At 47.0% G+C, this 26,666-nt stretch overlaps 1 protein-coding gene and 1 pseudogene across 1 annotated transcript; both read left to right on the plus strand.

Moving 5' to 3' along the window:
• NPEPL1 (aminopeptidase like 1) lies at positions 1–26,623 on the plus strand. Its single transcript, XM_066623497.1, has 12 exons — positions 1–166; positions 7,132–7,317; positions 9,062–9,232; positions 10,586–10,675; positions 11,515–11,596; positions 15,354–15,496; positions 16,328–16,405; positions 19,133–19,233; positions 19,595–19,718; positions 20,939–21,115; positions 22,790–22,900; positions 24,310–26,623. Exons 1-12 carry the CDS (start codon positions 17–19, stop codon positions 24,466–24,468), a joined length of 1,572 nt encoding a protein of 523 aa, XP_066479594.1. The 5' UTR covers positions 1–16; the 3' UTR covers positions 24,469–26,623.
• LOC136650437 (5S ribosomal RNA) lies at positions 15,924–16,043 on the plus strand (annotated as a pseudogene).
• Positions 26,624–26,666: the final 43 nt, after the last annotated feature.

Below are 26,666 nucleotides of genomic sequence, written 5' to 3' on the forward strand. Positions count from 1 at the left end.
CGCCGCGGGCAGGAAGATGGCGAACGTGCAGCTGGAGTTCCAGGCCAGCGCCGGCGAGGCGGACCCGCAGAGCCGCCCTGTGCTGGTGCTGGGCCAGCTGCAGAACCTGCACCGCCTGCCCTGGGCGCACCTGCGGGGCAAGCTGCAGCCCAGGGTCACCGAGGAGGTAAGGCTGGGCTGGGCTCCCCTGACCCACCCCGGGGCAGGGCTGCAGGACACTGGGGTGCCCCGCTGCCCCCTCCCCAGAGCTGCAGCCCCCTGGTGGCTCCCTGGATGCTGCCACCCTCCTGCCTCCCCACTGATCTGCTGCGCCCCTGGGTGGCTGCAGGGGGGGCACCATCCCCTTTTCTTTCTCCAGGCCTAGGGGCAGTGCAGCTGCCAGCCACCGTTGGGGGATTTGCAGCCCACACTTTCCTGGGAGTAAGCCCCGTTGACTCTAGTGGGACTTCTTTCTGCGTGGACATGCATAGGATTATGCTAGCAAGCTGCAATCCTAATGCACGCTTTCCTCCTGAGAGTAAGCCCCATGGAACACAATGGGACTTGCTTCCGAGTAGGCAAGCATAAGATTGCACTGTTAGTTTCCTTCTCTGCCCTGTCCAGCTCCAGGAAGCCAGAGAGCCTGTCCTGGGTTTTCCTGCCAATGAACCATCTGGCTTTGTTTTTCCCCAGGTTCTGATCCCCCATCCCCAGGGGTCGGAGGGTGTCCCCAGGGTGGCTGGTGACTGCAAATTGCCCCACCTGTCTTGAAGTTGCATGGAGAAGGGGGGTGCACGCTGTGATCACTGAACACTGATGATGTGTTCATTGATGATTTTACTGTCATTGCCAAGTGCATTTCAGGATCCTAGCTGGACAGCCTGAGCTTGTTATGTTTGCTCAGAATTATGCAGGGGATGGATAGAGTGGATAGAGGGATGTTATTTTCCCTCTCACACAATATCCAGAACCAGGGGACATTCACTAAAATGTTGGCAGACTTAGGACAGACAATGGAAAATATTTCTTTACCCAGCGTGTACTTAGTCTGTGGAACTCCTTGCCACAGGATGAGATGATGGCATCTGGCCTGGATGCCTTCAAAAGGTGATTGGACCAATTTCAGGAGGAAAAGTCCATCACAGGTTACAAGCCAGAATGTGTATGCTCAACCTCCTGATTTTAGAAGCAAGCTACCTCAGAATGCCAGGTGCAGGGAGGGCAACACAATGCAGGTCTCTTGTTGTCTTGTGTACTCCCTGAAGCATCTGGTGGGCCACTGTGAGATACAGGAAGCTGGACTAGATGGGCCTTTGGCCTGATCTAGTGGGGCTCTTCTTATGTTCTAGACCCCCTGGCATTTAATGGGATGTACTCCCGAATAAGTGTGTTTAGAATTTGAGCCCTGACTCCATTTAAAAAAAATTTCAAGATCACAGTGGACATTTTGATATTTCTTTTGTTGCCAAGGTAATTAACCCAGGAAAATGTTTAGATCAGTGATTGTCAACTTGTGGTACTCATACCAATTGTGGTACTTGAGGTGGTGTCGGGTGGTATGCACAGGATCCCCAGATTCCCTTCATTTGGCAGCAAGACCAGCGATGTGATGCAACAAGCGGCAGTAGGAGACTCAGTGGACAGAGCTTTTTACATGCTCAAAGAAACCCTCCTCTCTGCCCAAAGCCTTTTGCTGGTATTAGTTGTGTTGTGTTGGCCTCCCAATCTGGAAGAGATTGGTGATGACATCATCACCAGTTACTTCCAGTGGTACTTCCAACAGGTGGATCTTGCAAAGTGGACAAACGTTGAGAAACTCTGGTTTAGATTTTTTAAATCAGTTTTTTTGTTCAACTCCTGAATTTTTTGCTTGCCTGTTGGTTTATTTATTTTAAAAGCTATAATCAACTGCTCAGTTTTTACAGATTCTTAAAGTGAGAAGTAACCATTGAAAAAGCATTCAATTCACACAACAGTAGTTTGTGCTCACTACTGCACAGGAGGATTTAAATCAATCTGTCAACACCAGAACCTGACTAGCAACCCAATCCTATGCAAGGCTACTCAGAAGTAAGTCTCATTGTGTTCAATGAGACTTACTCCCAGGAAAGTATGGATAGGATTGCAACCTAGATCAGTTTCCCAGAGTTCCCAAAGAACAGCCCTCTGCAAATGCATCTGTACACAGCAGGGCCTTTTCAATGAACATTCAGATATTGGGGATACCTCTCCCCCACGCATGTTCATTGTGTACACAGAAAAAAACACCTAAATAAGGCTAGAGAAAGGAAAGGTGGATAGCTCCTGCTCAGAAGCCACATACAAGTCACCTTTATGGCCTGGCTCAAGGCTTCAGTTGGTCCATCAGTTCTATGGGCTAGTTCCTGCTCCCCAAAAACAATCACTGGTGTGGACACCTGGGCAAGAGCTGCTGACCACATAAGAACATAAGAACATAAGAACAGCCCCACTGGATCAGGCCATAGGCCCATCTAGTCCAGCTTCCTGTATCTCACAGCGGCCCACCAAATGCCCCAGGGAGCACACCAGATAACAAGAGACGTCATCCTGGTGCTCTCCCCTACATCTGGCATTCTGACTTAACCCATTCCTAAAATCAGGAGGTTGCGCATACACATCATGGCTTGTACCCCATAATGGATTTTTCCTCCAGAAACTCGTCCAATCCCCTTTTAAAGGCGTCTAGGCTAGACGCCAGCACCACATCCTGTGGCAAGGAGTTCCACAGACCGACCACGCGCTGAGTAAAGAAATATTTTCTTTTGTCGGTCCTAACCCGCCCAACACTCAATTTTAGTGGATGTCCCCTGGTTCTGGTATTATGTGAGAGTGTAAAGAGCATCTCCCTATCCACTCTGTCCATCCCCTGCATAATTTTGTATGTCTCAATCATGTCCCCCCTCAAGCGTCTCTTTTCTAGGCTGAAGAGGCCCAAACGCCGTAGCCTTTCCTCATAAGGAAGGTGCCCCAGCCCTGTAATCATCTTAGTCGCTCTCTTTTGCACCTTTTCCATTTCCACTATGTCTTTTTTGAGATGCGGCGACCAGAACGGGACACAATACTCCAGGTGTGGCCTTACCATCGATTTGTACAACGGCATTATAATACTAACCGTTTTGTTCTCAATACCCTTCCTAATGATCCCAAGCATAGAATTGGCCTTCTTCACTGCCACCGCACATTGGGTCGACACTTTCATCGACCTGTCCACCACCACCCCAAGATCTCTCTCCTGATCTGTCACAGACAGCTCAGAACCCATCAGCCTATATCTAAAGTTTTGATTTTTTGCCCCAATGTGCATGACTTTACACTTACTGACATTGAAGCGCATCTGCCATTTTGCTGCCCATTCTGCCAGTCTGGAGAGATCCTTCTGGAGCTCCTCACAATCACTTCTGGTCTTTACCACTCGGAAAAGTTTGGTGTCGTCTGCAAACTTAGCCACTTCACTGCTCAACCCTGTCTCCAGGTCATTTATGAAGAGGTTGAAAAGCAGCGGTCCCAGGACAGATCCTTGGGGCACACCGCTTTTCACCTCTCTCCATTGTGAAAATTGCCCATTGACACCCACTCTCTGCTTCCTGGCCTCCAACCAGTTCTCAATCCAGGAGAGGACCTGTCCTCTAATTCCCTGACTGTGGAGTTTTTTCATTAGCCTTTGGTGAGGGACCGTGTCAAACGCCTTCTGAAAGTCCAGATATATAATGTCCACGGGTTCTCCCGCATCCACATGCCTGTTGACCTTTTCAAAGAATTCTATAAGGTTCGTGAGGCAAGACTTACCCTTACAGAAGCCATGCTGACTCTCCCTCAGCAAGGCCTGTTTGTCTATGTGTTTTGAGATCCTATCTTTGATGAGGCATTCTACCATCTTACCCGGTATGGATGTTAGGCTGACCGGCCTATAGTTTCCCAGGTCCCCCCTCTTTCCCTTTTTAAAAATAGGCGTGACATTTGCTATCCTCCAATCTTCTGGCACCGTGGCCGTTTTGAGGGACAAGTTGCATACCTTAGTCAAGAGATCTGCAACTTCATTCTTCAATTCCTTAATAACCCTTGGGTGTATGCCATCAGGGCCCGGTGACTTATTGATCTTTAATTTATCAATGAGGAATTTAAACATTCCATGACGTAGTGGTGTGTCTAGCCCTCTTTAAGTTTACTTAAATTTTTTTCACCTTACTTTTTGTGTGAAAGTCAGGTCAACGTGAGTAATATGAAACATTGGAGTTAAAATGAGAATGAGTTTGCTTTTTGCTTTTAATTATTCTAGTGTGTAACAACCTCACTGGTGTGCAGTTCAACCCCTCCCCCATGTGCATTAATGATATAGGGAACGTTTCGTTAGAAGAGAAGTCATTCTCAGGCCTTTGGCATCCTGGGTCCATCATTCTACCTTTTATACATTCTTCTCCCCACCCCCATCCTGTGGCTCTGATGGATTTTATGGCAATAGATTATAGTGCCTCCTCACCACATATTCAGTTATTAGAATTGAATTGGTTTTGGCGCAGTTGCTACTGCAGGAAAATGGGTCCATTTCATAATTAAATTTAGCTCAAATGCATTTTGCTGAAGGGTGGAGAGAGATTTGAGAGATAGTTGCTGTTGATTAATGAGTGCAGTTCCTCATAGCTGAGCAACATAATTAAGAACCCACAGAAGTGAGACATGTTCTGGGAAGGTTGGAACTAGCCATTCCATTAGGGAAATGGTATATTTGTACTGGTCCAAACGGTGCTGCTCCTGTCACCAGTTATGCCTGCAATAGTTGCATGTCGTCCATCACTGGGGAATTGTTTTGAGAGTCCAGCAAATGTTGGCAGGGCTCATAATCTAAAAGAAGCAGAAGGGACACCCGCAAACAGCCACTACGAGAGACACTGTGCTAGGGTGAGTAGGGATACTTGCTCTCCCCCTTCTAACATAAGAGATCCAGCATTTTAAAAGGTGCCTCTCTGCCCAGTTAGCAGGGAATTGTTTTAATGGAGATTCTGTGGCCCTGGAGCCCTGTTCATGCACATCATTTGCTTTGTTGCTGAGCTATGGTCCTTCAGAAAAGTTTGGTCCTCTATGAGAGAAATGCGCTTTCTTCCCATGTTTGAGGAATTGTTGGGTGCTCTCTTAACCCAATGTCGTGTGACCATAATGGACAAAGTCTAGTCCAGCGTTTCTCAAACTGTGGGTCACGACCCACAAGCTGATATTTGGTGGGTCATGAAACGCCACCCATCTCTCCACCAGAACTTCCAGGTTGCTGAGCTTTCACTTATTTTTACACGTGGGGCAGTCTTCGGCCTGCTCCGGGCCTCGTCGTGACACGTTCTCTCTGATGAAAACGCACTTGTCGGAAGGAAAACGACGAGTTGAAGCCCTGCAGTGGCAATGAGGCAGGCTTTTCATGTAAAAAAAAAATGTGACAGGTCGGCAACCCAGAAGTTTTGGTGGCGACATGATGCTGTCATAATCTAGTCACAGCCAAAGTTTCCAGGTTGCCAGGCACATGGTGGGAAAATTTAAGAACTGCTGGTCCTGAAAAGCCTCCTGACATGTTTCTGATACATATATCTGCGGCTCAAACGACTGTTTCGCGCAATATGCAGCAGTAAACCCAGATTTGCCATTAAGTGTATTTTCAAGAGGGTATTGCAGCAGTAGCTTAGCCAGAAGGGGGGTAGCATGGTAAATACTGCAGGTGTCGCAGCGTGCCATATCAGCAACCCCCCCCCCACTTGCTGTTGGAGCCATTCCGTGTTGTGCAGAATGGCTCCAACAGCGAGTGGGAGGGGCCGCTTACACAGTACATTGCAGCGTCTGCAGTACTTACGGTGCCATCCCCCTCTGGCTACGCTACTGTGTTGTAGCCAACTGCACCTCTCTGACATCATAGTCCGCATCACACATCTGTCTTCCAGCACTTCTGTGTCACAGTCAGGCTTTACATTGGATCAGTCCAAACAACCATCAATCAAGTGATCAGTTGTCAAGGTGTGTGTGCCAGCTGGTCTCCTGTATTGTCCCACTGAGCACAGAGGGGGAAGTCACTGCCCCACTGTTCCCCCCAGATTGCTTATCAGATGTGCAAATGTGGTAAAATTCTCTTTGCCACCGGATAGGACGAAACAGGCAACCAGGTAATTGAGCACTTCCTAGTTGCCACTTGGCAAATCGTGATCAGTGTTCACCCATGTTTAGGTGGTCACATAAAGGCTTCTCAGCTCAGTAAGCATATTCAGAACATAAGAGTCCTGCTGCAGCAAACCATCAGTCCATCTAATCTGGTGTCCTACTTCCCACACTAGCAAGCTCTTAGGAAACCTGCAAGCAACGTATGAGGACATAGCTCTCCCCAGCTCTCACCCACTCAGGCCTGGCCAGTTCCCAGTATGCTCCACTCTACCTGTTTTTTTGATATAGGACAGATATGGAAGAAGGAGGAGGCAGGCTCCAGTTCTCTGCACTCCCTTGCCCACACCCAGTTTTTTCCTAAGCAGCTGGGTATGGGTGAGCACATGGTGGTGGGCAGTAGTGGCAGCTCTCTTGTGGGGAGTTGCCATTAACCTGATCTTCTCCTTCTTGATATCAGCCAGCTGGAAGAAGATTGGGGAGCCAAGTGAAGTAGCTTAATGGGGGGGGGGCAGAAGGGGAGTGGGAAGATGTGGAGGGAGTGAGGCACCCCTTGGCAATTTGCTGTCCCCCCCCCAGACTCCCTAAAAGCTACAAGGCTTTCCATTGACATCATGAGCAGGCTGGCACCCCCTGTGCTGGTATTAATGACCTCTTTCCTCTGAATGTGGAGGTTCAACATAATTGTAACTAAGTGGTCATCCTATCCTCCAGGTTGCCCTGGTAGCACAGGAGCCACAGCTGCTCCACTCCTTTGCTTCCACATCAACAGTGCAGAAGAAGCCCACACTGTGGCACCTTCCAACGTCATCATGTCTTTCTAAAGTGGGACTGGCATGAAGAAGAGATGCAGCAGGGGCTCTTCCTACAAATCTCATGTAACTTCAACAGTACCTGCACTGCCATCGTATCTGAAGTACCAAGCCAAAGATGTGCACCTCAAGGCAACACATGAAGAGCCTTGTGTAGTGTCTTTGAATGTGTTCTCTGCTCTGTTTTCAGATCTGGCAGGCTGCATTAAGTACTCTGAACCCAAACCCGACGGACAGCTGCCCCCTCTACCTGAACTATGCCACTGTAGCAGCCCTGCCTTCCCGCGTCAGCAGACATAACAGTCCGTCAGCCGCCCAGTTTCTCACACGCCTCATTCGGAACTGTCTCCCAGGAGGGGCCAACAGATGCATCCTTGTAAGTGGTGGAAAAAACCAATCAAGTTTTATTACCCATAAACCCTTAGTGTCCCACCTTGAGAGCTGCTGCCGTAATTGTCCTGAAGATAGTTCTGGTTGACCTGTCAGCAGTAGTGTAACCAGAGGGAAGGTGCTTGCTGGTGAGGGACTTTGCATTGCAGTCACTACCTATCCTTACCCGTATTTATTCTGACAGCAAATGAGAGGGGCTGCTTACATGGCAACCTGGTGGCACCTGCTGTACTTACTGTGCTGTCAGCTGTAATGGCTGTAAGGTGCAGCTTCTTAATTAGTAATTAGTAATAATTAGTAATTATTTCACGGTGTATTTTGCATTCTGTTAGCCTGTGGTGGTTAAGACAATAATGAACGTTATAAAGAGTATAAATGTTATAAAGATAAAATTCATAAAGAGAATTGAAAAAGCTGATTCTTGCAGGTTGCCAACTTCTTAAGTTAAATGCCTTCCATCTCTAGTGGTGAATTTCTAAAACTGAGGTGAGGAATGGAGGAGCCAAACCAGCATGTTTCTTGTGTGCCTCTATTGACTAATGGATTTTAGTAATTTCTACACTGCTTTTCCTTGTTGAAACAAGCATCTGGTGGCTTGCCACAAAGTACTTAAAAACGATAACTAAGGAATCAATAACAACATACACAAAAGCAACATTCTAGAAACAGATTCACTGATCCAAAATTGATCTGTACTCTACAGACCTGGCCAAAATAAAAAAAAACCTTTAATTGCCGCTTTCAAACAGTGATAGATGGTGCCTGCTGCTATGTATATCTGAGGATATCGCTGCAGCAGTGTGGGGCCACCACCAAAACGGCTCTGTTTCTCATGCCAGCCAAACACATTGCAGTTAAAGTCAGGCCTGCGAGCAGAGCCTCTGAGGCCAGTCAAGTGGCTTAGGCAGGCTCATGGAAGTATAAGGTTCAAGGTTCAGAAGTGAACCTCAGACTCTTTTAAGTACTTTCCTGCAGATGTTCTTTTAGTTGACCTACCTTGTGTTAACTGGCATTCCCACTTCAGTACAGCCAAAGAGCCAGTGATAGAACCAACTTCCAAGATGCAGTCAGATCCCAGTTTTCTTGGGATTCCTTTCAGACCCCCTCCTCTGGTGGATACTGAACCTTTGGGTAACGGAATCTGCAAGTGGGGGCCAAAGGACCTCTGGACATAGCATCTGGGAGGTGTTCTGAGGTGGGGAAGTCCTCTCGTGAGGACATATACCATAAGCCTGCACCTACAGGGGATGCTCTAAATGGATTTCCTGCTACAGGCAGGGGGTTGGACTAGATGACCTTGCAGGTCCCTTCCAACTCTGTATGATTCTATGATAAGGTTTCCGGGAGGCTGCAGAAACATACTTCCAGCTTCCAGAAGTGGATTTCTAAGGTCTTCTTTAGGTGTGGGGAGGTGTGGAGCCTTCTTTAGGTGCCAGGAGGCCTTCTTAGGTATGGTGAGGCTACGTGCGACCTCCCTACACGTCAGAACACCTCTTGGACTTGACTGGAACACTCTTCCATTTGTGTCCAGGAAGCACAGATTGTTCCTTCTCACATGGATTGGGACCTATGTTGGGTCAGATCTGCAGGTCCCAAACCCCACAGATAAAGAGAATGACTTTATTGGTCTTGTTTCTTTGGTTTTCTCAGAGCACTGTTTGTGATTAAACATAATCTTATTCCCCTGCTTGGGTTTCTGTGACACCTTTGTTTTTCTGCTTTCATTTCAGATGGTCTGTGAGCGCTCGGAGGTGTTTGCCTCGGCCTGTGCCATAGCAAGGGCTTTCCCACTGTTCACACATCGTTCTAGTGCATCTAGGCGCACAGAAAAGAAAACTTTGACAGTGGAATTTTACCTGGTTGGGCAGAACAATGGCCCAGTAGAAGTGGAGACGCTTAAAGTAAGCTCTTCTTTTCTGTACACTAACGGTTGCAGTGGATACAGTGGGATGCTTTAAATTTAGAATAAAATACTTGGATGTGAATTGTTTCTTTACTTTGGGCTAATTTTTAAGGCACTTTTCTTTCTGGCTGATTTTGGGGGGGGGGGGGTGATTTTCTTTGGCAGTGCCATGGATGGGCAACTGCAATACTTGCTAACATCTAAAAACATTAACATCTGAAAAATAAAAGAGGTTTACTCCCTAAGAGAGTTGGCAATTGTGTTTTCCTCTTACTAGTAAAACATGAGTAAGAAGCTGATCATGTCTTTCAGTTCTTCTTTTAAGGCGTTTAGGCTTGCCAGGTAAGGTAAAAATGGAAACACAAGTGTTTGTACTTTTTTTTTTGTCTATCGTGTCCTTCCTCCAGTGTGCTCAGGGCAGTGTGCCCTGTTTCTTCTGCTACCTCAGATTATCTTGACAATGGCCCTGTGAGGCAGGTTAGGTTGAGAGATATGACTGTCTCAAGTTAACCCAGTCAGTACCGTGGCTGTGGAATTTTAATCTGCCTATCTTACTCCAACTCTGCAATGACTGTATCATTCTGGCTCTTGGGCGGCTTCATATGTTACAGCGCTTCCAATATGGCAGTTATCTGTTTAACTTGTAAAGTCCTGATTTTTTTACTTGTGTTGGCAACCTTCAGTCTCGAAAGACTATGGTATCGCGCTCTGAAAGGTGGTTCTGGCACAGCGTCTAGTGTGGCTGAAAAGGCCAATTCGGGAGTGACAATCCCTTCCACACTGGGAGCAAGTGCAGTCTGTCCCTGGCCTGTCTCCCTGGCTGTGGGCCTGCCTTCCTTTGCCTCTTAGCCTCAGACTGTTGGCCAAGTGTCTCTTCAAACTGGGAAAGGCCATGCTGCACAGCCTGCCTCCAAGCGGGCCACTCAGAGGCCAGGGTTTCCCACCTGTTGAGGTCCACTCCTAAGGCCTTCAGATCCCTTTTGCAGATGTCCTTGTATCACAAATTTTTTACTTACATTCCACATAAATAGACAGGTGTACTAATTATGATGTGGACAGAAATCATCATCATCACTTTTGTAATGTATCTACTTATAGTGGGCCCCCCATGGGGGATCCGTTCTAGGACCCTCTGTGGATACCGATTTCCAGTATGTCTTTGCTGAAAACATGGGGCCAGCTGTCCTCATATGTCTCTGACTGGTATTATATACTTTTATGATACTTAAATTATCTTTGATACTGACACTCGGAAGGTCTCTGAGCAACATGGTCGCATCGTTGTGCAAAACATATGTCAAGACAGGCACACACATCCATGCACCCCTTTCATGTCTTCTCTTGCTTTTAGTGCCTGGAAAGTGCTACAGAAGGAGTCAGACTGGCTGCTCGGATTGTGGACACCCCATGCAATGAAATGAACACCGACAGCTTCCTGGAGGTTGGTGATACATTTTGATAGGGCTGTCTGTTGGAAATCAGTCCTAGTGAGTTTGGAACGTTCAGGTGGTTACTACAGTGTGGAAACAAAGAAGGAGCTCACAGATCCTGATTATCCTAGGATAGTGACTTTCTGAAGTTAAAACTTCAGCCAGGTCATCCTGTCAGTATACGCCCACCAAGGTGTGGGTTCTCTGTTCCTGTGACCTTTTATGTTCCAGCTTCAGCCAGGTGACTGCAGTTATAGGGTGATAGATGTAGGTTTTGCAAATGAGTGGGGGCTACTAGAAGGCCCCAGAGAAAAATGACAATGGTTCAGTAATAGATAAAGGGTGCAGTCCTAAGCATGCAAGCTTGGAAGTAAGTCAGTGGCACTTACTTTATAAATTAATTAATGTATTGATGATTAATGTGTTGGTGAAGTAATGGAGATTTCTTCACAGAGGGGAGAGAGCATGCCTGACTTCTTAACCAATGCTGACTCCTTAACTGTGGTTGAAGGCCCTGTAACATATCATATCTGCGCAGGTCCTGATTCACAGTGATTTGGGGACAGCTACATTCAGATGCTGCCTTCCCATAAGCCCCCAATTTGTGCCACCACTTTTGCAAACCCATGCGAAGGAACAGTAGTAGAGAAACCTTTGTCTGATTTTGCTTGCCCTTTATTGTCATTGAAGTTGGGCTCATACCTTGAATCCCATGGCTACAAACTCTAGTCTTAAACCCATGGAAATGACTAGCTTAAGCACTGATTGGGTTTGGTCTTGGACTGTGGCCTTGAGCTTAAAAAGGAGGATCAAAGTGTGTTGCTTGACCCTGATGTCTTCCTTCTTGAAGGAAATCAGAAAAGTTGGAAAGGACTTGGGGATCGTCCCAACGGTTTTTCGAGATGTAGAACTGAAGGAAAGAGGATTTGGAGGTCAGTCAAGCCAAAGTGAATTTATTTTCTTTCTAGTAAAATGATGGCTTATTTATTCAGATTTTAACCACCTTCCCAATCCAAGGCCTTGTCGCAGGTAAATCTCCATGACAAAAACAAGAATAAAATATTATATATATTTATATTTCCCTGGTGGAGACGGGGGCATTCCTGACAGATGGGAATGTCCCTCGTCGCTTCATATAGGCAGGTCAAACCCAAAGGAGGGTGGAGCTCCCTGTGCACGGGGACCAGGACCCCGATCGTTCCTGCCTCGCGCCCTCCTGGAGCTCTCCTGCACAACGCTTCTTTCTTCTTCTCCTCGCGCCTCTTCTCCCTCCCCCCGCCTGGGGCTCGAAGGCAGGGGTGGTGGGAAACCCTCCGAAGCAGGCAGGCATGTTCCTCCCTGCAGCGCTCACAGCTGGCTTCTGTGCCTTGCTGCGCCGAGGTCCCTGCAGCGTCGCAGCCACGTGCCCGCTCCCAGGGAAGCAGCAGGATTTTGGCGTGCCTGGTCCGCGCCTCTCAGAGGTAACGGCAGGGAGGGGGGAGCGACTGTCTTCTCCCCCCAGGTCCGCCCGGCGCTAACGCAGTGCCTGGGTTCAGACCAGGCAGACCACTGCACAAGTTCTGGGCGCCCAGGTCTGCCCCACGCACCCCAGCTTCAGGCGCCTCCATGGAGGCATGGCCGCCATTTTGGGGCAGCTTGCCGGTGCCTGCTCTCATGTTTCCTGCCTAAACCGTGAGTTGCAAGGGGCTGGGAAGCCTTTTCACAGTGATTTAGGGCACATTCTGAACCAGGTCTACTCAGAAGTAAGCCCTGTCTGGTTCAATGGGGCTTACTCTCAGGAAAGTGTGGTTAGGATTGCAGCTTCTTCGTCTTGGCTCTGGCTGGTGAAAATTTTCTATTTAGGCTTTGCCTGGTTGGCTCGGCTGAGGCTGTTAAATTGTTGGTTGCTCTTTGTTCTTTTGCTGGTCAACTTCCTTTGCCCCCCCCCTCAAAAAAAAAAATCTATTTGCATTCATAGAGATTATTTGTTAGTTTCTTCTGAACTCACAATGTTCTCTGACGCGAGTTCTGAATCCAGCCTTCCTGACCTTGGGTACCTCGCACATACTCAGATTAGCCAAATCACTGGGCAGAGCTGCACCTACCCACAAAGCACCAAGACTCCTGTTGCCCCCTCACCTCTAGGGAACGCAGACAGAGAGCATATTGTACTATGGCTGGAGGGGCTTATAGACTCCAGATTGGCTGCACATGGCTCTGCCTTTCAGCCACAGTATCCCTCCAGCACCAAGGGTAAGGACAAAGCTAAATGCCCAGGCCCCCTGGTTCCCCCCCCCCGGCTCCACCGGGGTCTGATTTTTCAGCTGCCTCAGACTCCCATGCCCCCCAGCGCAAGAAAAATCTCAAATCCCCTAAATCACGGGGAGCCACACATGCTGGCAAAATCCCAAGCTCCTAACAGCTATGGGTTATGGGGGCTCTGAACTTAGTTCCTCAGAGAAACACTCTTCCAAAGAAGAAAGGGAGTTTCTCAAGGGAAGGCCAGGGGGGTGCTGACTTCAACATGAACTGCCTTTTTCCAGCAGTATTCCTCCCCCGGGTGTTGGAGAAAGTAATTAAAGCATTAAGCCTCAAAGCATCAGCAGAGGGTGGACCTAGCTCTACAGCACTGTGCATCTGGAAGACCTCTTTTTTCCCCAAGGGCCTCTCCGCCAGGCAGAGATACCCTTTCCTGAGGCTTCTCTTAAGATCATGGAATCTGAGTGGGCAATACCTTTACATGGCAGGAGGGATGCTAGATTAGTCAACGAGTTCTACTCCCTCCCCAAAGAAGTTCTTGAGAAAACTTAAGACACCTTCCGTTGATGCCCCAGTAGCAGCCTTGGCCACCAATACTATCATTCTATCCAAAGCGGAGGGCAGACCTCAGTAGCAGTCCGATAAGAGAATCAAGTCTGCTTTCAAGAGTGCTTTCTAGGCTTCCTCCTGTTTCCCTTCTGACGCAAATGCTTAGTCTAATAGGGGTATACAAGACGCCAGTGGTCCTAGTCATCCCAAGCTGGCCAAGAAGGCCCAGGTAGCCAGAGCTACTGCAGTTGTCAGTTCTTGCCACTTGGGAAATTCCTCATCGAGCAGATCTTCTGTCCCAGGGTGTGCTAAATCACCCACAGTCATACCAACTCCATCTGTCTGTGTGGAAAGGTTAGAGCTTCAACACTTAGGTCTCTCTGAGAGGGTAATCTCCACCAGGTTATCGTCTAGACGTTCTTCCACAAGAAGGGTTTATAGAACCAGGTGGAAGAGTTTCATTCATGGTGTAGAGAAAAAGACCTTGATCCCACCTCTCCATCAGTCTCTGTTGTTTTCTTGCATGATGGGTTAGAGAAGGGCCTCAAGACCTCCAACCTGTGATGCCAGGTGGCAGCAATTCAAGGCACTTTGGGAGCGGGAGGTCATCTGTCGCTGCTGATGAACTCTCATGTTAAATGGTTTTTAAAGGGGGTGTATCTGCTTAATCCTCCTCCCATTCACAGAGTCCCTACTTGGGACCTTTTCAAGGCCCTTACAGCTTTGTTTAGTGCTCCCTTTGAGCCTTTAGCTACAATCCCTTAAAGCTACTCTCTATCAAGTCTGCCTTCCTGGTGGCTATCGCCTCCGCTTGTAGGGTTTCGCAGCTGGGAGAGCTGTCTTTCCATCCCAAGCTCTGCATCTTCACAAAGATAGCCTGGTTCTTTGGACTGATCTGTTCTTGTCCAAAATTAATTCAATTTTCCACCATCAACAAGAATTAGTCTTGCCATCCTTTTGTCCTAATCCCAAACATCCTAAAGAGAGATCTTGCCATATGCTGGATGTGTGTAGGGCTACTAGATTTTACACAAAGCACACTAAACCCTTTAGAAAGACTGATGCCCTTATAGCTTATCAGGTTAGGACACTAGGAAGAAAAATATTACCTGTTACCTTGGCTAGGTGGTTGAGAACCTGCCTTTCCATGACTTACAACACTTTGGGACTTCAGCCCCCTGAAGGGATCCTTGCTCACTCATTGAGAGGGGCAGCCATTTCAGCCGCTTTTGATGACATCACCTTGTTGTCTGAGATTGTAGAGCGGCTACATGGTCGCCACCACATACTTCTCTGAAACACGATAAAGTTAGTTTTCACGCCTTTTCAGAGGCTGACTTTGGATGTAGAGTCCTCCAGACGTTGCTTAGGGTTTACTATGTTCTGTATCTGATCCTGCCCAACTCAGGGATTACTGCTTAGGGAGATCCCATCTGTCAGGAATGCCCCCGTCTCCACCAGGGAAATCGGGAGTTTTGGCTTACCTTGGTAAGTCCTGTTCCTGGTGGAGACAGGGGGCATTCCACCCTCCCTTCTTCTATTCTCGTTGGACTCTGCACCCTTCTGGTCCAGTTAAATTTTGTTACACATGATGGGCTAATACTTGTGGTTGGGGTCTTGCTGACCTTTGTTCTATCCTGGGTGTTGGTCTGCCTTTTTTTTTGCTGAAGTTTAATCTTTTCCAGTTATTAAGTTTAGTCTCTGAGAACTGTGGCTCGGCTATTAGTCTGGGTCCTAGTCCCCGCGCACAGGGGTTTGACCTGCCTATATGAAGCGACCAGGGACATTCCCATCTGTCCCCAGGAACGCCCCCTGTCTCCACCAGGAACAGGACTTACCAAGGTAAGCCAAAACTCCTGATTTTTCTCTGTCTCTCAGGCTATTCTCTCTCTCCGTTTCCAGGTATCTATGGTGTGGGCAAAGCAGCTACACACCCACCTGCTCTAGCAGTACTCAGCCATACTCCAGAAGGTGCCACACAGACCATTGCCTGGGTTGGGAAAGGAATTGTCTATGACACAGGAGGCCTCAGTATTAAAGGAAAGGTACATACCCTCTTGAATCTGGCTACAGGGGACTTGGTGGGCCTTCAAGTAGTTCTGGTTTTGAGGGCAACATCCACAGAAATTCTCCTCCTGCACACATATGCATGTCTGAATGTACTGCACACTCTGCATTTTAAAATAATGATAATATAATAATAATAGTTATTGTTGTTGTTGTTGTTGTTATAGCAGCATCATTAGTACATGTGATAGTTATTCTGTGAAGTAAGTAAAGTAAGTAACTGGCCCATCTCACCCCAGCAGTGTCTGTTCTAGTGGCTGTCTGCTGGTATTCTTTTGCATCTTTTTAGATTGTGAGCCCTTTTGGGACAGGGAGCCATTTAGTTTTTTGATTTTTCTCTGTAAACCGCTTTGTGAACTTTGGTTGAAAAGCGGTATATAAATACTGTTAATAATAATAATAATAATTGACAGCAACTGTTACCCTGCACATGCCCAATCTCGTCTGATCTTGGAAGCTAAGCAGGGTCAGGCTTGGTTAGTACTTGGGTGGGAGACCACCTGGGAATACCAGGTGCTGTAGGCTTATACCATAGTCTTTCGAGACTGAAGGTTGCCAACCAACCAATAAATTAATAAATAATAATAAGTGAATAAGGGGTCCCTGCCCCGTGGAGTTTCCATTCTAAATTTAGATGGAGAGAAAGAGGCCAGAGAAGCAAGGGATGAATACAAGTAAATGCCGTTACATGGACTGAAGCCTACTTTCAGTTGCAGTGTGGTGATGAAAAGGACTAAACATTTCAGCATTTTTTTTAAGCATAATTGTTTCTTGCATCGGTTCATACATTCCTGTTCCTGTTTGCATAGACAACCATGCCTGGGATGAAGCGAGATTGTGGAGGCGCTGCTGCTATATTGGGTGCCTTTAGAGCCGCTGTAAAGCAAGTGAGTAGAATTCAGGCAATGACCAAAATTATATTGAATGTCTACCTCAATTAGCTATACCACAGTGGGGACATACACATGTTCCCCTCCAGACTGGGTGTTCAATGGTCTGCTTATGACATCACTGCCACTTCCTGACCTGATGTGTATGTGCAACCTCCTGATTTCAGAAACGGGCTATGTCAGAATGCCAGAAGCAAGGAAGGGCACCAGGATGCAGGTCTTTGTTGTCTTGGGTGCTCCCTGGGGCATTTGGCAGGCCACTATGAGATACAGGAAGCTGGACTAGATGGGCCTGTGGCCAGATCCAGAGGGGCTGTTCTTATGTTCTTATGAACCCTGCCACTCATTGTAAACTATATGGAGAAAATCCAGCCAAGGTGAATTGCTGTTCTCTGAAGAACAGGTGGTGAACTTTCTGTTGTGAAAGCTCTTGCTGTTCTGCTGTTGTGCTAAACTTCCTAGTTTTCATTCTTCTTTCAGTTTCACTCTAAATTGCTTTTGCTAAATTTTAAGTTTTGCTAAACTTAAAGTCCCCCCCGAGGTTCTCTTCACATGTGCATGTGGGTTGCTCAGCATTTGCTGAATGTGTGAACTGACTGTGTTGAAAAAATTTTTATGAGGTGATGAGAGAGATGACATGAAAGCTCTGCCTGTGGGGATCTATCTGCCCATAATATTTTAATCTTAATTTTTTTTTATTATATGTGCCTTTGTCATTCTCCCTCTCCTATCCAGCAAATGCTAATGGCGTAGTATGTAGAGTGCTGGACTTAAACCTTGAATTCAAATTTATGCTCAGTTGCCAAGCTTACTGTGTGATTTGGGGTACTTATTATTTCTTGCCAGCCTTACCTAGTTGTTGGGAAGATAAAAGGAGGAATACTGTATGCTGTCCTGAACTCTTTAAAGGGAAAGCAGTATGAAAATATAATAATAAATAAAAATGTGTGACTGAGAGCTCATCTGGCAGAAGACACATCCAGACTGAAAGTCCTGGTGCTAGCACAGCCTGCAGGGAGCCTCTAGTTAAGATTGGGGGAAGCGAGTAATTGCTTGCTTATCTTCTGCCTAACATGCTGGGATGCTCCTAACTGTGGCACCTGTTCTCACAGTTCTCTCTGCTGCCATGGCTGTTCTGGGTGGTGTGTACCTCTTTTGTTGGAAATAGAGTTGTAGCTCAGTGATGAGGGTATCACTTTCTTTGCACAGTGGGGATTTGCAAGGTTTAGGAATTAAATCTTGGTTTCATCTCGTGAAACCCAGCACAGCCACAGCTATGTAGTGTAGGCAAGGCTGGTGTAAATGCACCAATGGTCTGAGTAAGGCAGCTTTATACGTTCATTTCGAAGCAGGTTTTTTTTTCGGGAAGAGGGGTGGGGAAGTGGATTCATGCACCCTCTCAGGCTGGCACTCCTAAAGTCTGTCTGTGGACTCTGTCTTTAAAAAGAATCAAGGATCTAAAAACAACTGTCTGTCTTGATCTTTGTGCAGGCATATGCCACTCAAACATGGAAATACAGGAGGAACAGTGGAGCTCCAAGACTTGAATTACTGTGACAAAACTGATGGGTGTTCTTTAGAAAAGAAAAATATAGCTAGAGAAATTCCCTTCTCACCATAAATTGTACTGCTATGAATCTTGCTGGGAGTCCTGCCGGTATCCAGGGCTCTGAAAGCATTCTCTGCTGTGATTTAATGGGCAGGAGGTCAGCCAGGAGGTCTGGTCAGAAGGTACTCAAATGCTAAATTAGCATTTCCCAGGGTTGTTGCTTGAAATGGCTGGAGCTGTTATACATATTTCCTGTGGAGAGCTGATTCCAAAGCTTAGTTTGCAATCCAGAGTGCGCCTCCCCAAACAAAGGTTTCAAACTTCCCTAAACTTAACAAACCCAAAGACAAAATATTTTGCTCTTTAAAATTTGAAATAAGAAAGCTGCTTGGGAGAGTTGTTGTGTTATGTGGGTTCTTTTTTCCCCTTCTTGTCAGTTTATCCTGTCACCCAACTCTACCCTCTGTTAAAAAATACTCTTTGAACTGGTCTCATTTTTAACTGCCAGCTTCTATTATTGTGCTATCTATATTTATCCTCAAATAGGTTTTTGGGAAAGCCCATTGTTCGAACAGAACTCCACCTGTGCTCCTTTGGACAGGATCCAATAAGAACAGCAGATAAAACAAAAAGGAAGTGAGACTCAGAAAGAGCTGTAAATCAGAGACTCCCTATGCCTCTGTCTTGGACTTAACTAATGACATTGTTCATTAAAAGCTCAGGCAAATAGAGGGACCTTAATCTGATACTGAAAACTTAACAATGATGACACCAGGCCAGTGCCAGACCTCCATTTTGGGGGCCCTGAAGCTTGCACTGTTATGGGGGGTCCTTCACAATCAGCTTTGGGATTGTTGAAATACAGACAAAAAAATTAATCAATTTTAGTCATACAACTATTATACTATATTATTAATATTAATATTGTTTTTTAAACCCCTTCTCACACAATAGACCCAAATTTTTTAAACAGTGTGGTCCAAAGTCAGTTCTGGGGCCCCTCCAGGATTAGAGGCCTGGAAGCTTCTTTAGTTTCATAGTAGACCAGAGAAGCCCCTGCACCAGGCAGACTGTTCTGAAGAGCGTATGAAAAAGCAAATCTTACTTGATTTATCAGTCAGTCCATTTTGTATGTTCTGTAAGTTCACACCTGCCTTTTTTTTTCTTAATATCAGGGCTTTAAGGATAATCTTCATGCCATTTTCTGCTTGGCTGAGAATTCTGTTGGACCAAATGCAACCAGACCTGATGACATCCACGTTCTTTATTCAGGAAAGTAAGGCGCTCTCTCTCTCTCTCTCTCTCTCTATCTCTCTCTCTCTCTCTCTCTCTGTTGCAGAAATGTACTATGTGGGGGCAGCAGGTGTGGCAGAACTACCCCACCAGAGTCCTTCAAAAAGCACTGTTGCCATTCCCACTGTGGGAGGTGCTATTTAACTGGGAGACCTCAGTATAGTCTCCCAGTTAAATGGCAATTGTTGCTATAACAGGAAGTCATAGTTGCATGTAGCTCCAGTAAGGCTGGCTTGGGTAGATGCCGTTGAATTAAAATGAGCCCGGTTTCTGTATGAATGTATAGCTCAAAAAGATGCCCTGTTCAAACAGAAAGAGAAAAAAGTGTCTTGTTCTTTCCCCAGAACTGTGGAAATCAACAACACTGATGCAGAGGGCCGACTGGTGCTTGCGGACGGAGTTGCATATGCTTGCAAAGACCTTGGTGCTGACATCATTCTTGATATGGCCACTCTCACTGGTGCTCAGGTACTTGGGTCCCCCGTATGAGATAGTTTGAGAGGTACTGGTCTAAAAACATTTAGTGGCCCTCCAGTATTTCAGGCAGTGATTTTGCCCAGACCTATCTGCAGGTGCTAGGACCTCCTACATCCAGACCATGTGCATCCAGACCATGGCCTGCAACCAGACCATGTGCTTCTACATCCAGACCATCCACAGCTGTCTGAGCTGTGGCTGCTCTGCAAGGTCCACAGTGGAACCGGCCTCTGAGCCAGCATTTCCTCTCTCCAACATCAAAACCACTACCCCAAGTGACTCTCAACTTACCTTCAGCATCACTCAAATTGGTAGCTTTAACACTTTCCCTTCAAGGAACACTCTCCACATCTACTTCGCTTTCATATTCCCCTGCATATATCAGAGGAAGGTACGTTCCTGGGTGCAAATAGAATTCATGTGTATAGCCCACTGTCCATGTTATTTAGGCTTCTCTGTAATCCTCTAAGGACTGCACAGCCAACTTACTACAGGATCAGTGCAGACTTCACCACATGTGCACTGATATATCTGATGTCCTCAGGTTTTATTGCCTCATCTATGCAGTTAGATCAATAGTGGAGGGCAAGCTACATGTCAGGGAAGCTTGTCCACCATGACTGATCTTATCAAGAAACATCTGCTGTGTTGGTGTTTCCTAAAACAGTTTGAAAACTACCAGGTTAGATGTCAACTACAACTGACACAAACATGGTAGTATGTTTTTGCAGCTGTTTCAGCATAAAATCTGTTGGCATATAGTCGCAAACGTATGAGTGTGCATGTGGTGAAGTTGGTAGTCTTCTGCCCCTTTGTCATCTTCTCCTAGTCTCCCATCTTCTACCACTGGACTCTGGCTTGAAACAACCTCTCCTTCACTGGCCCAGCTGCAGGGGAAAAAGGAAATTTAAAAGATGGCCATAGGCAAGTTGAGGTGTTGGCCTCATTGTGTTTCCCATGTATTCTTGCACACGTGGACATTACTTTTCCATTTCCATTGCCTGAAACACCTTCTCCAACCAAACAGAGAAGGGAGGACAGGTCGGGTGGCTGAGAGTTGCCAAAATCTGCCTATGACAGCCACATCACAGCAGTAATGGTCAACATGTAAGCTCAGCTAGGGCATAATACCTTTGAGTGTGTGCAGAGATGGCCCGAGTGTACCTAGCATCTTTTAGGGTTTCATGTGTTTCCCTTTTTCCCTCTCCCAGGGAATTGCCACAGGGAAATACCACGCTGCCATCCTCAGCAACAACGAAGAGTGGGAAAGAGCATGCGTGAAGGCGGGCAGAAACTGTGGAGACCTGGTGCACCCTCTCGTCTACTGCCCTGAGCTCCATTTTAGTGAATTTACTTCTGCTGTAGCTGACATGAAGAACTCTGTGGCAGTAGGTTGACCAGATTAAAAACAAACAAAAAAACACATCACACTGAATGCAACTGTTGGATTATATTTCGGGTGTCATTTGCCTCATGACAAAGTGAGTGACGATGCACTTCACCCAAGCCCTGTCCGCCCCTTGTCAGTGGCCGTAGCTCAGCCTTCCTTAAAATCCTGTTGGATTCTCGTGGAAGCCATTGTGTATAGTGCTAACTATGGGGGAGATGGTTAAAAAAGCCTTGTACATGTTGATCATTCTAAGGGTTTACTAGGGATGAGAACTTGAGTCAGGTGACTCATCCGAGATGCAAAAACTCATGTTTTTTGCTGACCCGTATACACTTGAGTCAGGCGTGTCATTGACTTGGGCACTGACTCAAGTCTGAGGCCACTAACTCAGAAAGGGGTTCTCACTTGTGCAGACTTGCCTGTGTCTGGGTGTGCTTGCTTACTTTTTTTCTGCATGTGAAACACCTTGTGGGGCCATAATTCCGACTGGGTGAGCAGCAGGGAAGTTCCAGCCTGGAGGCTGGGAACAGCTAATGTTTTGCATCAAGCAGGAGGTGGGGGATGGGTTGCAGGAACAGGCTCTCTTGTCCATCTCTGAAGGAACTGATGGATGAAGAATTATCATTGGACAAAGAATAGGTGGTTGTTTTATTTTTTTCCTCTGGGTAAGGGAGGGCGGAAGGAGGAACCCAAGGGGATTCTTGCCTTAGGATTGGCTAGAGGGGGGGGGAAGGAGGCAGGGAAGCCAGGTAACAGTTCCTCATTGCTTCATGGCTCTGGCCATTGTTACCTGGGGAGAAGAAGCTGCCTCAATGAAAGACAGGCAATAAGACTACTTCTGAGTAGAGCTGCAAAAGATTCGCTCATACTGTTAACATATGCCTCCCAGCTGCTGCTGCGTGACCCTTCTCCTGCTTGCCACTTCTGTCCCTTCCCGCTGTCTGTCTCGGCCCCTCCCACCTTGCCAAGCTCAGATGCCTCCCAGTCCCTTTTGGTCCATACCCTTGTGTGCCTGACCCAAAAGACTCTGACTTGAGTCAAAATCTCAGGAAGTTCAGGAGTCAGCAAAGAGCACCCTTTAGGACTCGAGCACAAGTCAAGTCATGGGGGGGGCGGAGACTCAGGACTCAACTTGAGTCTTGCTACAGTGCCAAGTTCCCATCCCTGGGGTTTGCCAAAAGAAATGAATCTACTCAGCATTTGGCTCCTGCGCGCTAAGGCCATTTCTAGTCCTGTATAGACCGTCATAGGTCCCAGTCATGGGGAGCGTTTCTGTGCTTGCAGACATAGCCAAAGGCTTGTCTGAGTGGCTCATGAACCAATTTGTCTATGTAGCCAGATACAGGCTACTGCTATGTAGAATTAGTTTGCTCAACATACCAACCTGTTTTGTAGTGAGACTGTCCTGTTCTGTAGAGCCCACACTGACTGACAGCTCCAGATTGGGCAGAGCTCCAGGCAGGGTCTTTCCCAGGCTTACCCGGAAATAGCAGGGATTAAACTTGGGACCTTCTGCATGCAAAGCATGTGCTCTACCGCTGAGTCGCACCCTCTCACTTGTGTCCCTTCTCTAGAAATGCAACTCAGCATCGTACCTATATAAGCAGTTTTCAATGGTAACCTTTAAAAAAGCTTCTTATGAGGGGAATCTATTTTTGGCTCTTTTCTCCAGGACCGTGATAACACCCCAAGTTCCTGTGCTGGACTCTTTATTGCGTCCCACATTGGGTTTGACTGGCCTGGTGTTTGGGTCCACATAGACATTGCTGCACCCGTCCATGCGGTGAGTGCCATTGTACTTAAAACAATTTTTTCTTTGCCTCTACTCAACTTTCTTTCATGAGTCTTTGCTGGCTCGTAGGTGCAGAACTCCCACCTGGATCGTGTTACTGTTCTCTTTGCCTTGATATCCCCTGCAGAAACTTCTATATGACTTGTCACTGCCTTGTTATTCTCTTTAGGCTGCAGACCTATACTCACTTTCCTGGGAGTAAGCCCCGATGGACACAATGGAACTTACTTCTGAGTAGGCATGCATAGGCTTGTGCTCTGATATAAATTACCAGATCTCCATCCTCATGACACTGCCCACAGCAACTGTTTTCCTCCAGTTTTTATCTAATGTTGTGTTTGACTGTTGTGGGAAGGAGACTGTTGTTATTCTGTACTGTTTCTGGGGATTTGTAGTCATAGTCCAGCCAGTGTGTATTCTGTGATAATGTGCAAAGAATTTACAAGTCAGCATTAGGAGCTTGCTAGATTTGAAAAGCAAGCATCAAGCCCAAAGATTCCCAAACTGGAATGTGTACACCCCAGCCAGGGAAGCTTTGTCGCTGCCTCCATAAGGGGCGGGGTGACAGCGATGGTGGTGACGTGATCACCATGAATGCACTGCTACAAGAGAGGAAAGTTTTGTTTTTTTAACTAACCTGGGGGTCACTATGGCTCTCTAGAGGGTCTGGGAAGCCCACGACCCTCATTGCGGGACTCCCCATACGTCCAAAGTGCTGTAAAATGCTTAAGAAACCACTTCTGGTATTACAATGAAAACCAGAAGTGGCTTTTTTTAAAGCAGTCTAAAGCACTTTGGGAACCCCTGATCTAGCCCTTAGGGATGGGAAAGGTAGGCAGGAAAGTGGGTGGATAACGTCTGCTGATACTGTGACAGCCAGAGAACATGCTGAAAGTTAGGCCCTGTGCAAGTCTTGTTTGAAGATCCCACTGACTTAGTGGAACTTACTCCAGGTACATAATATTGCATGTCTGGGGTTAAAAGTCTAGGCCATTGTGACCTACATGACTCCTTGGGAAGAAGCAGCAAAGTAAATTGTGCCGAAGAAGCAAGTGTGTGTAAGGTCGTGTTTTTGGCAGGATGCAGAATTCAGGTTTTCTTGGGACAGAATTCATAAAGTAAACTGATATAAAGTAATCAATAGAACGTTGATTTTTTTTTTTTAAAGAAAAGCGTAGAAGGTCCGTAGCCCTGACCCAGTGGCAGTAGAATCCATACCAGTTCATTGTTTATTGCTGTGTGTTGTGTGCCTCATTTCACTGCACTTTCTTGGAAGCTTGGAAGTTCCACACTCTTGCACCTAGCCAGTGTTCTGCCCTGTGCCTCAGTGTGTCACCCGCATTCACTCAGAGGTCCTGCACAGTCAACCACCTGAAGCTCCTCTGCTTGCTTGCTCCTAGGGTGAACGAGCCACTGGCTACGGCGTAGCTCTCTTGCTGTCCCTGTTTGGCCGGGCCTCCGAAGACCCCCTGCTGAACATGGTGTCTCCTCTGGGCTGCAACGGAGACTCCCCTGAAGATGACATGGAGCGAAATTCCAAGAGACGACGCCTGGTTTAGTGCCCCCACCCCTCAGAGGCGACATGCTAGAATTACCTCACTTTGGACTGATTACTTTCCAAGACCATGAAAGTACTGTGTGTCAAAAATTGCCCCTTTCAGAAAGATCAGCAGACAGCGAAGATCAATGGTCATTGCATACATTTGATAATCCACTTTGTTCTGATCTTTCTATTCTTGTTGTTTTATTATTCTTTAAGCCCACTTACCTGTGGGTTTATGCCATGCCATCTAAAGACTTCGCTGCCCCCAGTCTTTATGGAGAAAGGGACAGAGAATGTTGCTCTGTTTCCCTTTCAGAAGTGTCTGAGCCTCATAATGTAACAGCTTCACCTCTGGCTGCTTATAGAGCCTTCCAAGCTAGTTCCAGGGAACTGGGTTCTCCCAGCAGCTTCTCAGCACCCCTGCCTTTCAAAATATGAACACCGGGGGGGGGGGGCAGGACTGGGGATGGACAGGATTGCCACTTTGTACTTCAGGTGCCAGATTCATACGTACCTTTAAATCCATAGTTTCTATGGAATGAGACATGCTGCTGCATCTCCCTGTCCTTCCTTTTCTGATTTGTTGTGTTGTCCCAGCTTTTCCTGGCAAACCCTGTTTGCCACAGCAGGTGACAGAAAAGGATGGCAGGCAGGGCTACGGGGGAACAGGTGAGAGGTGCTGCAGCTGTCTTGTCTTGTAGCACTGGGTGCTTTAGAGGCCCCTGGGTCCAGTGGCAACCTGACAAAGAAACCACTTGGGCTTTGCTTTATTCCATGGCAGCTTTTTGGCTGGACTTAAAGGAAGCCTTATTTTCTAAAAAGGCTTTTAACAAATCTCGTCAGCTGTGGTTCCTGCATGTTAAATCTTTTGCTGTTCATTAATGTTGCCCAAAGCGTGAGCCTGTGTGTTTCTCCATGCCATTTTTAACACTCTTCTGCTCATTAACTGTATTAACATTTAGAATAAAAAAAGTGTTCTGGTCACTGGTGCTAGAATAAAACCTTTCCTTTTCTCATCTCAACACAGCTGTGCGCTTATTAAATCAGACACACAGTACAGTGCTCTCTGCAACTGCCTGCAAGTGAAACAGTCATGGAGAAAAAGCCTAGCAATTGCTGTTAGCCTGGGCAGCTTGATATTCTCAGAGGCAGTGTATTATTCCTCAAATTGGGGGTGAACAATGGGGATGGCTGGCCTTCTTGCTCTGCTTGGAAGCTTATGTGGGGTAACTGGTTGCTACTGGTGCCAGAGTGTGGGACTGGATGGTCCCAGTGGCATATCTAGGGTATGGCAAGTGGGGCACATACCTTAGGCATCCCTTGAAGGGGGTACCAAGCCATGCCAGAGCTGCCACCTCCTTTGAATGTTCTCCTTGACCTGGAGCAGCTCTCCCTCAAAACTTGGCAGGATTTGCCTCTCACCTGGTCAGCCATGCCCTTCACACCCGTGCTACTTCTTCGGCTCAGCATCAGTGGCAAGAGCAGCAACAGCGCCTTTGCCCAGCCAACCCAGAGGACTGCCAGAGTCGTGCAAGGCGGGAGCGCAGGCTCACCCGCTGCCCCTCACTGACGCCACCACCTGGACTCAGGAAGCTTCCAAGGGGGTGCACACTCAGCTCTCCGCTATGGCCACCTGCACTTTATGCCACAAGATTCAGCTGCCCCTCTCCTTTGGAAGTTGGATCATGGCACTGTGGCTGCTACCTCCACAGCAAAATACATGGAAGAGGAAGTGGCACCCTCAAGATCCAGCCTTCAAAGGAAAAGGGCAGCTAGATTGCTGATCTACCAGTGCCAGCACCTCCCTGCAGGTGAAGGTCCCAGGGACGTGACGTGACATTGTGATCTTCAGCACCGCAGAGTCCAGGTATGCCACAAAGGATGGTCCTGTCATCTGATCCAGGATAGGAGTTTATTTTCTTCACCTTAAGGGGCAAGCACTACCTGGGCCATTCTAGACACGGCTCGCCACCCTTCTCCATACCCACCTCACTTAATGTCAATGTCTTACCTCCAGTCACCACCTCCACCAATACCTTAAAGGAAAAAGAAGGAATTGGCCTGGGACATAGCTTTGTATTATGTGTGTATTTTATTATCCTATTCATCCTACAAATATTTAACACGAGCTTTTTTGCCAAAAATAAAGGAATAATATTTCGCTTTTCCAATGTTAATGTCTAATTGCAGTGGAATTGTTGATGTGATGTCAAA

The sequence above is a fragment of the Tiliqua scincoides genome, chromosome 4 (assembly GCF_035046505.1).
Source record: "Tiliqua scincoides isolate rTilSci1 chromosome 4, rTilSci1.hap2, whole genome shotgun sequence".
In the NCBI taxonomy this organism is placed as follows: Eukaryota; Metazoa; Chordata; class Lepidosauria; order Squamata; family Scincidae; genus Tiliqua; species Tiliqua scincoides.

Coding starts and splice junctions, on each gene's coding strand:
- NPEPL1 (XM_066623497.1), top strand. CDS start 17: ATGGCGAACGTGCAGCTGGAGTTCCAGGCCAGCGCCGGCGAGGCGGAC. Junction 10,676..11,514: donor ACACCGACAGCTTCCTGGAG/GTTGGTGATACA, acceptor TCCTTCTTGAAG/GAAATCAGAAAAGTTGGAAA. Junction 19,234..19,594: donor CACGTTCTTTATTCAGGAAA/GTAAGGCGCTCT, acceptor TTCTTTCCCCAG/AACTGTGGAAATCAACAACA.